The 10943-nt window shown below is 58.0% G+C and overlaps 1 protein-coding gene across 1 annotated transcript; it reads right to left on the minus strand.

Moving 5' to 3' along the window:
• Positions 1-4868: 4868 nt before the first annotated feature.
• Positions 4869-8732, minus strand: KRT19 (keratin 19). The gene is made up of 6 exons (XM_086687303.1): positions 8247-8732; positions 6461-6543; positions 6089-6245; positions 5623-5784; positions 5383-5508; positions 4869-5252 (listed from the first exon to the last, which is right to left on the minus strand). The coding sequence occupies exons 1-6, from the start codon at positions 8661-8663 to the stop codon at positions 4998-5000; spliced, it is 1200 nt and encodes a 399-aa protein (XP_086543429.1). The 5' UTR covers positions 8664-8732; the 3' UTR covers positions 4869-4997.
• Between the last annotated feature and the right edge of the window lie 2211 nt (positions 8733-10943).

The raw sequence follows: 10943 nt of genomic DNA on the forward strand, positions 1-10943 counted from the left end.
GCACACCTCTGCCTGGCTGGTGTGGAGTTTCTCCTTTCTTTCTTTCTTTTTTTTTTTTTTTTTTTAAATGCAACAAAAGAGATGATTCAGAATGAATGGTGTTTTGCCCCGGGGCCATGGTTTTAACACTTCGAAGGCAGGTTCATGTCTGCACTCCCGGGAGAACGTGAAGAGTTGCTGGGGAGAAATCTCCTGTCACTCCACAGCTACCAGGCCCCCGCCTACGGGTAGAGCAGCCCAGGCCAGCTCTGCCCTCCCGGAGTTTTCTCTGCTGCCTCCAGCCCAGGACCCTCACCCCAGGCGGCCAGCTCCATGCTCTCAGTTTGTGAGCCCCCTCCCTATCGCTGCTCTGTCATCCCACTCCCAGACCCCATGTGTGAGCCTGCAGGGCTGGAGGGGGGGGTAGCAGTGGCCTCTGGGGATGGGTGGGCAGAGGCACACCCAGGAATGAATGCAGGGCCCATGGGCACAGGCTGAGGACAAGAGAGGGGGTCATGAGCGCATTTCCAGCTAAGGTGATCAGAGAAGCTAACATCCGTCATTTCCCTGATACAGCAGGACTCTCCTCCTCCATCCCCTCCTCTCCTCCCCACCCCAGGCCCCCACCAGCCCCTTGCCCCACCACCCTGGCACTCTCCCAAAGACCAGGAGCCTCAGGGCTGACAGGGGGCTGATTGATAATCCCGCCACCTGCCAATTGCACATGTCACTGAACCTTTGCTTGCTCCTGGGACACGTCGGGGCAAACCTCTGCAGATAAGACTGGAGCCTGGTCTGGGAAGCCCCTGCCTTCTCCAGAGAGAGGCATGTCCCTGCATAGCAAAGCCAGATTAACTCCGTTTGTCCTGTCAAGCGCTGTGGGGCCAGGGAGGGACCGACCCGGAGGGTTCTACGTGCCTGAGTGTTGGGAGGGAGAAGATTGGGAGGCCTGGCAGGCCGACTGGAAGACACCTCTTTACAGAGCAGGATGCTGAGGCCAGAGGCGGGAGCAAAACACTCAGGAAAGCCCTTTTCTCTGCCACCAACCCAGAGGCCGGCTTTCAGGGATACCTGTCACATGTGGGTAGTGCCATTTGGAGGCACGGCTTGACCCTCTAGCCCCGGCTCCAGGGCTCTTGGGTTTGGGGAGGTAAGCAAGGCTGATCTGGAGAGTCAGGACGATACCTTTTCCAGGGCTGAAGCACACGGAGGTGGATAGAGCTCCAGAGTCCCTAAGGCCTGGGTTCAATTCCTGGCTCCGTCAATTACTGCTGTGAAACCTTGGACAGGTTCCTGTGGCAAGGGGCACTGTCAGCTTCCACCTGAGACCTGAGAGCCCCCATCCTGCCTCCTCTTGGCTCCCCAACTTCTAAGGAAGCAGATAGTGTGGCTCAGTACCCGGGATTGCCATCTGAGCTAGGGTGGTAAGAGAGACAGGCCTGGGTGGGAGGGGGTGATTGAGCTGGGCCTCTGAGCACTGGGCCCAGACAGTGCAGTATTGTCTCCTGGGCGGGAGGACATTGTCTTTCCCTCCGAAAGAAAAATAATCAAAGTCAGATCAGCCACAGCTCATTAGAGTCTCTGCAGACATCACGGCCCCAGCAATTAACACAGGAACAATTACACGCCATCACTCCAGGCTGAGGGAGGGATGGGCACCTGGCCAGCCCCTCATCCGCACCCTGACTCCTCTCCAGCACCCCTCAAAAGGGGGCTTTTACACACCATCAGGCCTCTCCGGGGGCAGGAGCTGTCCCAGTCACGAATCCCTGGTTTCAGTGCAAACAGCTCCTGCAAGCTCAAGGTTGAGGCCCCTTGCTTCCTGCTCATTAGCAGCGGGTCGAGAGGCCAGGCAAGGGTGGGGACCCAGCTCTACCTGGTTCCGGCCCAGGCTGCAGCCTGGGGCCCTGCCCCAGGCAGCCCACCCACGCTGTGCTAGTTTCTGTCCTTTGCCCACTGCAAACAGGCTGTCTCGGGGCCTTCTCTCCTGGACGAGCAGCCCAGTGGAAAAAGCCTTGGGCTGGACTCCACCTCTGGGTGTGACTCAACCTCGCTGAGCCAGGTTCCCGACTTAAAATTGGGCCATTTTTCCACTTATATGAGGTACTTAGAATAGTCAGAATCACACAAGGGATTACTATTTAACAGACTTAGGGTTTCAGTTTTACAAGACGGACACAGGAGCATACACAATAGTGATGGTTGCATAACAGTGTGAATGTCAGTGCCACAGAACCATAGACTCTCAAATGGTTAAGAGAGTAAATTATATGTGTATTTTACCAGAACAAACAAAAAGAAATCACGGAGCCATTGGAGCCATGAACACGGAGTCCTGCTACAGGGCCACCGTTAACATTCAATGACACGTGAGGGTGTGGTCTCCATAAATCCACCCTCACCTGCCCCCCCCTTCTCCCCCACCAGGGAGGTGTCAGGACAGAGAGAGCACTCGTCCTGGGGCCTGGATAATTCCTCCTCTATTAGGTATGTGGCTGACTTCAGTATGGGACTTTGGGTAATGCAGCCTCCTCTCTGAGCCTCAGTCTACCAATCAGGAAAATGGAAATAACTCCTGCCCAGTCTGACTCACAGGGATGGAGCCACATGACTGACAGGAAATGCTTTGCAAACCCAGTGGTCATAATGCAATGCCCAGCGGGGATGGAAAGACCCACCCTCTAAATCCTCTCCCCTTCTCTCTCCCTCCCCCTCCCTCTCCCCTAGTCCAGACTCTGTCAACACAGTACCCCTAGTTTCAGCTCCCAGACCGAGACAGAAAAGTGCCCCTGCCCCCCCCCCCCAACACACACACACAAAGGAAGGCTTCATTCCGGATATCCAGACCTGCAACCCAGTCACCTGACCCACCTGTGTGAGGCCAGACCCCGCCCCACACCACATTCCAGGGGCCTCTGGGGCATAGGGGAGGGTTTCAGCTGTGACAACAGAGGCTTTCAGGAACAGGGGACAGAAATCTCTGGACAGACCCAGCCTCCAAGTGAGGCCAGGCCCCTAACGTTAAGTGAGGCCAGGCCCCTAACGTTAAGTGAGGGGGTGGGGGCGTGGGGAGTGGTCATAGATGCTGGAGGCCAGGGCAGAACAGCGAGGGAGGTGGCAGAGGGGCTCCAGACCCCGAGAGAGATCTGAGCTCTGGGGTCCCCATTTCTGACTTATAGCAAGCTAACAAACCCCTCTAAGACCCACAGAAAACTAGAAATACCACCACCTCAGGATCATCAGCACAGGGTATGCCTGGATCCCAGGCTCCTTAGCACAGTGCGGGACACACAGCAGACAAGTGTCCACTTCAGTCCCCTACAGGAGCCCTTCTGGGGGCAGGGGGTAGAGTGCTCCTCACCTGACCCCCTCCCTTCGCAGAGCGGACCTGCCGTCAGGCAGATCCCTGGGACCTAACAGACCCACTCAGGCTGAACCTCTCAGCCAAGGGGAAGTACTTATTTACCTTTAATTGGCCTCAATTCTTGGCAGCTGAACTGTAAACCACAGGGGCAAGACCACACCCCCACAAGGGCAGAGTTCTACCAGGAAGCTGGGACTTACGTTCTTTTGCTGGCCTGGGACCAGCCTCAGGCAAGCCAGGTTGGGGGTCTGTGCGGGAGGTCCAGGTCACGGCCGGGTCCCATTCCAGGCTCTGGGCCCAGGTATGAGCTGGTGGGCGTAGGGGGCTTATGTGGGGCTGCCCAGAAATGCATGAATGTGTTAGCGCATGCACGCACACAGATGCACACCAACAGGTACACTCTCTTCAGCCTTCTCAGTGGGATGCCTGCCCCCGTTCCTGGCTTGGTGAAGAAATGTTATCAAAAGGAGCTGCCCCCAAGGGATCCCGGTCCTAGGACTTCACACGGAACAAGACCTGAAGGTACTGAGGACCCAGCACAAGGGAGTGTCAAATCCTAGGAGACTGGGGTACCAGGTGGCCCGGCGAGCTAGTAAGCAGGAAACCTAGATACTCTGTGAACTTGGACAAGTTACCTAACTTCCCCGTTTCCTGCTCTATACGACGCGTATTCCTACTTAACTACCTTTGAGGGTTGTTTGATTAAATGGCACATACTAAGTGCTCAAATAAACATTAATTTCCGACACACAAATACACACACCCACCCATGAGGGAGTAAAGTGGAAAGAAAACTAACTCTGGAGGCACATGGGCGGCTCCGTACGTTATGTGTCCGACTTCGGCTCAGGCCATGATCTCACGGTTCACAAGTTGGAACCCTGAGTCGGGCTCTGTGCTGACGGCTCAGAGCCTGGAGTCTGCTTCGGATTCTGTGTCTCCCTCTCTCTCTACCCCTCCCCCACTCGTACTCTGTCTCTCAAAAATAAACATTTGAAAAAACTAAATTTGAAAAAAAACACACTGTTTCAAATCCCACCTTTGCCATGTTGGAACAGTTACACACACAACAAACCACTTCACCTCTCTGAACCTTAGTTTATCCCTCTATAAAATGGGAGCAATGCTTGCTTCACAAGTTTGTTTTTACATTTTTTTTGAGAGAGGGAGACAGAATACGAGCAGGGGAGGGGCAGAGAGAGAGGGAGACAGAATCTGAAGCAGGCTGCTCTGAGCTGTCAGCACAGAGCCCGATGTGGGGCTTGAAGCCACGAACCGTGAGATCATGACCGGAGCCGAAGTCGGACGCTCAACCAACTGAGCCCCCATCACAGGCTTGTTTCAAGGAACAGGTTTGATAAATGAAAAGTTCCGCAAACAGGAATTACCACGACCATAGGAGTTAGCGTGTACCCCACCCCTTCCCTCTCTTAGGACAGGGTGCACTCTGATCCAAATAAAACCTTAACAGGACCAAGTCCTGGCCCATCTCTATGGGCTGAAACAACAAACCCAACATCCTTCCTCCCTTGGGTCATAAAGCTTTATTGGCAGGTCAGGGAAAGAGCCGGGGGTAGGGCCCGTCCCTTCCCACATGCCCCTCCCCAGGGGAACCTCTCTGCAGGACAGCAGGAAGCTCAGGAGGCTGCCGGACTCAGAGAGCCTTATAGGTGGGCAGGTTGTTGTACTGGGCGTCCTGTCCCTCCAGCAGGCTGCGGTAGGTGGCGATCTCCTGCTCCAGCCGTGACTTGATGTCCATGAGCTGCTGGTACTCCTGGTTCTGCCGCTCAGTGTCCGCACGCACGTCGCTCAGCTGGGCTTCCATACTGCTGACCAGAGCCTGGATCTGGGCCAGCTGGGCTCCAAAGCGGGCCTCTGTTTCCGCCAGCGTGCCTTCCAGGGCGGCTTTCTGAGAGCAGGGAGAGGGAACAGACTCAGCGGAGACCGGTTCCCAGAGAGGGCACGGGCACAGCCACGGCCCGGGCTGCGCAAGGCTGCGAGGGCCCCGGCGTGCATCCCACGGGGCAGGGGGCACAAACCATGCTTAGCTGCGACTGCAGCTCAATCTCCAGACCCTGGAGGGTGCGCCGCAGTTCGGTGACCTCCGTCTTGCTCATCTGCAGCTGCTCTGTGTGGCCGGCCACCTCCTGATTCAGCTCCTCCATCTGCAATAAGAGAGGAGGCAGAAGGAGTCAGCACTGAGGCAGACCTCTGTCTGAGAGCACAAAGCCCTCTCTCCCTGCCACCTCCCCAGAGGGCACCCGCTCCCCTCGCCGTACCCGGCTGGTGAACCAGTCTTCAGCATCCTTTCGGTTTTTCTCAGCCATGACCTCATATTGGCTTCTCACGTCACTCAGGATCTTGGCAAGGTCGATGCCCGGAGCAGAATCCACCTCCACGCTGACCTGGCCACCCACCTGGCCCCTCAGGGCACTGACTTCCTGGAAAGACACAGCAGAGATGGGCATGTCGGAGCCCAGAGCCTGCTGGGCCTGGGCCAAGTCACTCCCCCGTCCCCCAGGCGGAAAGGGCTTGATTTTCAGGTGCAGACCAGGAGCCACCACCGCAGGACAGACGAGGTGGCCTCCATCCGCTGCTGGAACCCCCGGAAGCCCTGCTCCACGCCCGGGGCCATGCCGAGGGTACAGCAAGTGCAGCCATGGTCAAGAGGATACAGGACAAAAAAGTGTCCTCAGCCCTGGAAAGCTGGAGTGGGATGGACAGGAGGCGCAGCCTGACACCCACCTCCTCGTGGTTCTTCTTCAGGAAGGCCAGCTCCTCCTTCAGCCCTTCGATCTGCATCTCCAGGTCGGTCCTGGCCAGGGTCAGCTCGTCCAGCACCCTGCGCAGGCCGTTGATGTCGGCCTCCACGCTCTGGCGCAGGGCTTGCTCCATCTCAAGCCTTTCAGAGGAAATAAGTGCAGTCAGGCCAGCGTTTCCTCCGAACCCCTGCAGAGTTCCCATCTCCCCTCATGGTTCAGGAGTCCGTGGAGGTGGTGGGGCTTACTCCAGGCCAGCTGGGGTGAGCGAGGACAGAGAGCAGTCCCCCGCTGCACCGAGCCCCCAAAGGGCCTGGCATTGCCCCCTCTGCAGCCCTCAGGGCAAACACATACTCACTTGGTGCGGAAGTCATCGGCAGCCAGACGGGCATTGTCAATCTGCAGGACGATCTTGGAGTTCTCGATGGTGGCACCGAGAATCTGGAAGACAGAGGCAGGAGGTTGGCACCAGCTCAGCATATTGGCTCTGTCCACCCACTTTCTTCCCAGAAGACAGACGAAAACAAATGGGTGTGCCCCTACCCCCTAGAGACTCAGCTGACCATTGGCCTGCTCTCTGGGAGGTCTTGAAGTCAGTCCCTGCCCAGGAGCTAGAGCAGGAGAAACCGTGGTCAGGGACTGCTGAGCCAGGGGGTAGGGGACGGGTGTGGGAGGGCAGAGGTGAGTCTGGGAGGAAAGCATCTGAGACCTGTACTCTAAATGGTCGGGAGGCAGACGCTAATGATCTGCAAACCAGATGGCGTATTGGGTTACCTTTCTCTGAACCCCCCGTGCAAAGCACAATCTGCTTTAGGAAAGCGAATTCCCGTGTGTTGAGCATCTATTATGTGCCAAGCACTTTGCACTTCATCTTTCATGCCAGGTCAGTGGGTATGCCTATCTTACAGAGGTGGAAATGAACTTCAGGAGTCCTTGTCCAAACTGACCCCCATCTGAGGTCCCTCTGATGTGATGGGCATATTCACATCATGGATTATGGTACTTGGGTTCATGTTTTTCAAAGAGCAGGTCATGGCTCATTAGTCACCCAGTACAGTGAGTGGTGATTTGCATAGTTTTTTAATGAAACTGAACAGAATATAAAATATGAGAAGAGATGGACCACAGCAGGGTAAGAATTGTTTCAAGAAAGCTTTGCTTCCATTTTGGGTGTGTGCATCACAGAGCGAGAACGCGTGGGGGTACACCCTGAAATGTATTTCTTACGGCAGGTTACAATTTTTAAAGTGTGCAAGCAGTATTCTACTTTGTTGTTTACATCTCTAGCTGTACCCCCTCGTCTAGAAGTCTGGCCTATCTGTTCTATGCCCCTAGCGGCCCGCACCATGCTGGGCACAGGGCAGGCGCCGGGCCCGCTTTGGAGACCCAGCATGTGGGACCATTAAATGTCCCACTGGCTTCTGATACATTTCTTCAAGGCAGAGGTCTCAGTTCCGCATGGCTTCGGGGCTCCCTGTAAGACCTGTGGTCCACCCCCCCAACCCCAGGGCTCTCCACCCACACAGAACTATTGCTGAAAAGGACCCCCGGGGCCTCTGAGTGTGTCCCGCCTTCACCAGGTCTTTAGGCCACAGCATTTGTCCCCTCCCATTCTTCCTAGAAGTTCTTCCTAAATCCGGGTGGCCCTCTTGGGCGGGGCAGGAGGGGCTCCAGCCCGAGCGTGAAGGAAAGCAGACCTGCCCCACCAGAGGAATGCAATGCAGAGGGGCCCACGCCGGGGGCAGCAGCGGATGGGTCCCTCCCAGGCCAAACTCTTGTCTGTGACTGCGGCCTCTGGCCCAGACCTCCGGACAGCCCACAGCCTTGTCCCACCTCCTCCTACTCCTTCTCACCCCCTTTCCCAGACCTCCCCACCCTCCAGCCCCGCCCCCACCGCCGCTGCACACCCCACCCCCTTCCCTCAGCCCCAGCCTCCACTTCCTGTCCCACTGTCCTGCCCCCGCTCACCTGCCCCCAGCTCTCTGCCCCACCCTGCGGCCCTCCCACGTCCTAACGGGCTCGCTACCGCCCTGCCCTGTCGGGTGGTGGCTCCGGTGCCCGCCGTGCCCGCCTCGGGCCTCGCCCGGCCCGCGGGGCTGGGTCTGCGCGACAGGTGCACCTCCCGAATCTGGGCCGCCGCCCACCTTGTCCCGCAGGTCCTCGATGGTCTTGAAGTAGTGGCTGTAGTCTCGGGAGGGCCCGGGCCCCTGCTTCTGGTACCAGTCGCGGATCTTCTGCTCCAGGTCGCCGTTGGCCTCCTCCAGGGCGCGCACCTTGTCCAGGTAGGAGGCCAGCCGGTCGTTAAGGTTCTGCATGGTGAGCTTCTCGTTGCCGGAGAGGAGGCCGTCGGACCCGGCCAGGCCGCCCGCAAAGCTGCTGCCGTAGCCCCCGGAGGACGATGACACGAAGCGGGCGGAGGACACGGACACGCCGCGGCCGCCCGAACCCCCATGGATGCTGGGCGCGCGGAAGACATTTCCCGCCGCGAAGCGCAGGGAGCCGCTGCCCGGGCCCCCGAGGGACGAGGTGGTGGCCAACTGGCGGTAAGTGTAGGAAGCCATGGGGACGCAGCGGGAATAGTTCAGTAGCCCGAGGTGTATCGCTTGGCGGGAGGAGTGGCGAGGGCCTCACCTGGCGCCTTTTATGCCCTGGGCGGGCGGGGGCAGGGAGAGGGGGAGGGGGGAGGGCGTCAGGGCGGATATCTGAGCCCCGAGGAATTTGCAAGCTCCTGAGTGCAAATACGGGCACTCTCCCCATTGGTCGATTCCTGGAGGCTCTGCCTCCAGCTCTTCCCTCCCAGGGGCCTGAGACTGTGTTCACCCCCACCCCCACCCTCCCCCCTCGAAGTGCCTCACCCCTGCCCACTCCAGAGCCCCGAGGGAGCACCTCCTGTCACACTCCTTCCCTTCTTCACCCCATCACACACAAGGACACCCTCCCAGTCACATTCTGGGCCTCCCCGATTAAGATTTCCCCAGGTTTGACACCCCCTCCAGGAATTAAGTCCTCCGACAGTAGACTCCTACACCCAGTCCTCCCCCTCCCCCCAGCACTCAGAGGCCCCCTCTGGAATTATGTTCTGAAGCCCCTTCCTTGGGGGTCTAAGTTAACCCTTCCTTCCAGTATATTCAGGAGATTCCTACACCCCACTTGGAATTACAGCCCCATGGGGATCACCCACACCCTGACTCCCTCTCTTTCCCAGAGAGGAGGGGACTGTTGCTGCTGGCCTTCTGAGACAAAGCTGCCGGCCCGCTGGAGCCATACAAATCCGGGGCTGGGGCTGGGGCTGGGGCTGGGGGCGGGGGCGGGGGCTGGGGCTGGGGCTGGGGCTGTGCGGGGGGGGGGGGGGGGGGGGGGGGGGGGGGGCAGGGCGGAGAGCAGGCTCCTGAGAACAGCTGCTGGCTGCTAGGAGGCTTCTGCAGCTGGGCTATATGGGGCTTCTTGGGAACCCCAGGCTCAAGCCTGACCCCACCTGGGGCAGACCCCCTGGGGGCCTCTTACCACCCACCCCCTCCAGGACAGCCCCCACCCTCCGCCGGCAAATCATGCATTCATTCAACACAGATTTCCTGAAATCCATGATGGGGAATCTGAGCCTGAAGGAAGCAAATAACTTGCCCATGAGACATGTAGCACCTGCCACCCAGAGACAGAAATGGGGTGGAATCCCTCCCTCCGTGTGAGCATCTGGAAGGAGGGTATCAGGCTGAATCCCGGAGCCTCAGACATGGACGAATGGCTGAACTGCGAGGCTCTCCGGAGGTTCTCATGGCCGGAGTGAAGAGCTTGGATCATAGGGGAAGGAACCCTCGTCTCCACACACAGCCCCCAGCCCCGCTCTTCACCCCTCTTCATCCCGCTCAACAATTCCACCTTTTCTTCATCGCCTGGGAAGGCCGGGCCCCCTGCCAGACACTGCCTGCGCCTCACCCCAGTTCCTGTCCACAAGGACCTCACCCCTCCTCAGAAATGTCTCCATGGTTCCTTAGGTCGGAGCGGTCACTCAGTCACAGGACCGAGGCCCTAAGCCCTTCTGAGATGCTGTTAGGGAGATGGGCCAGTCACTTGCCATCAACGTGCCTCAGTTTCCCCCGTGAAATCTCAGTCCTCCTTTCTACATATCATCACCTGGGTCCCCTGTGGCTAAAGGAAGGCCTCTGAAACCAGTCCCCAACAAACTGCCTTCCAGCCACCAACTTATAGCCAGGAGCAGGGGACAGGAAACCGCCTACACACACCCCTAACCCACCAGCAAGAGCCCTGAGCCACTCAGGAAGGCCAGCCTGAGGCTGTTTAAACTAGTGAATCAGACCTGTGAGTGGGTCTGGGGTGCCCAAAGGTGAAAAGAAGACGGGTGTGACCCAAGGCAGGCCATGAAAGCAGGGTGTGGCGGGGCCTTCACTAAGGTTGTAGCCGCCAGGGCTGGGCTGAGGTGAGTCACTCTTTATTTGACCCAGAGAAGGAGGCCTGCTCTTCATGGGCCAGATGGTTGCTAGGAACACCAAGCCCGAGCTGGAATCTCTGTTCTTCTGGCTTGATAGGAGGCTTTGGGAAGGAGCTTTGTGTTAGGAAACAAAAGAATAGGACCAAAGTCCCCCACCCCCAAATATTAAGGGGTTGTGAGCTCCCAAAACTCCAGAGGAGCTTAGAGTGCCCCGTGCGAGCCGCAGGGCCATAATCATAACAACTGACTGAGGGGAGTACAGCCTACATCTTTTCAGGTCTGATTGGATCCTCACAGCAGCCCAGCCCATTTTACAGAGGAGAAAACAGAGGCTCCAAGAGGGGCAATGACTTGGCAGGTCCACAGCCAGCTGTGTCAGAGCCTGGCTTCCAGC

This window comes from Puma concolor, chromosome E1 (assembly GCF_028749965.1).
Source record: "Puma concolor isolate L17-30 chromosome E1, mPumCon1.1.hap2, whole genome shotgun sequence".
Classification (NCBI taxonomy): Eukaryota; Metazoa; Chordata; class Mammalia; order Carnivora; family Felidae; genus Puma; species Puma concolor.

What these genes read in the sequence shown, in the direction of transcription:
- KRT19 (XM_086687303.1), bottom strand. Translation starts at nt 8,663, where the DNA reads ATGGCTTCCTACACTTACCGCCAGTTGGCCACCACCTCGTCCCTCGGG. An exon ending in TCGAGGACCTGCGGGACAAG is followed by an intron (nt 6,544 to 8,246) that starts GTGGGCGGCGGC and finishes TCTGTCTTCCAG; the next exon opens with ATTCTCGGTGCCACCATCGA. An exon ending in AAGACTGGTTCACCAGCCGG is followed by an intron (nt 5,509 to 5,622) that starts GTACGGCGAGGG and finishes CTCTTATTGCAG; the next exon opens with ATGGAGGAGCTGAATCAGGA.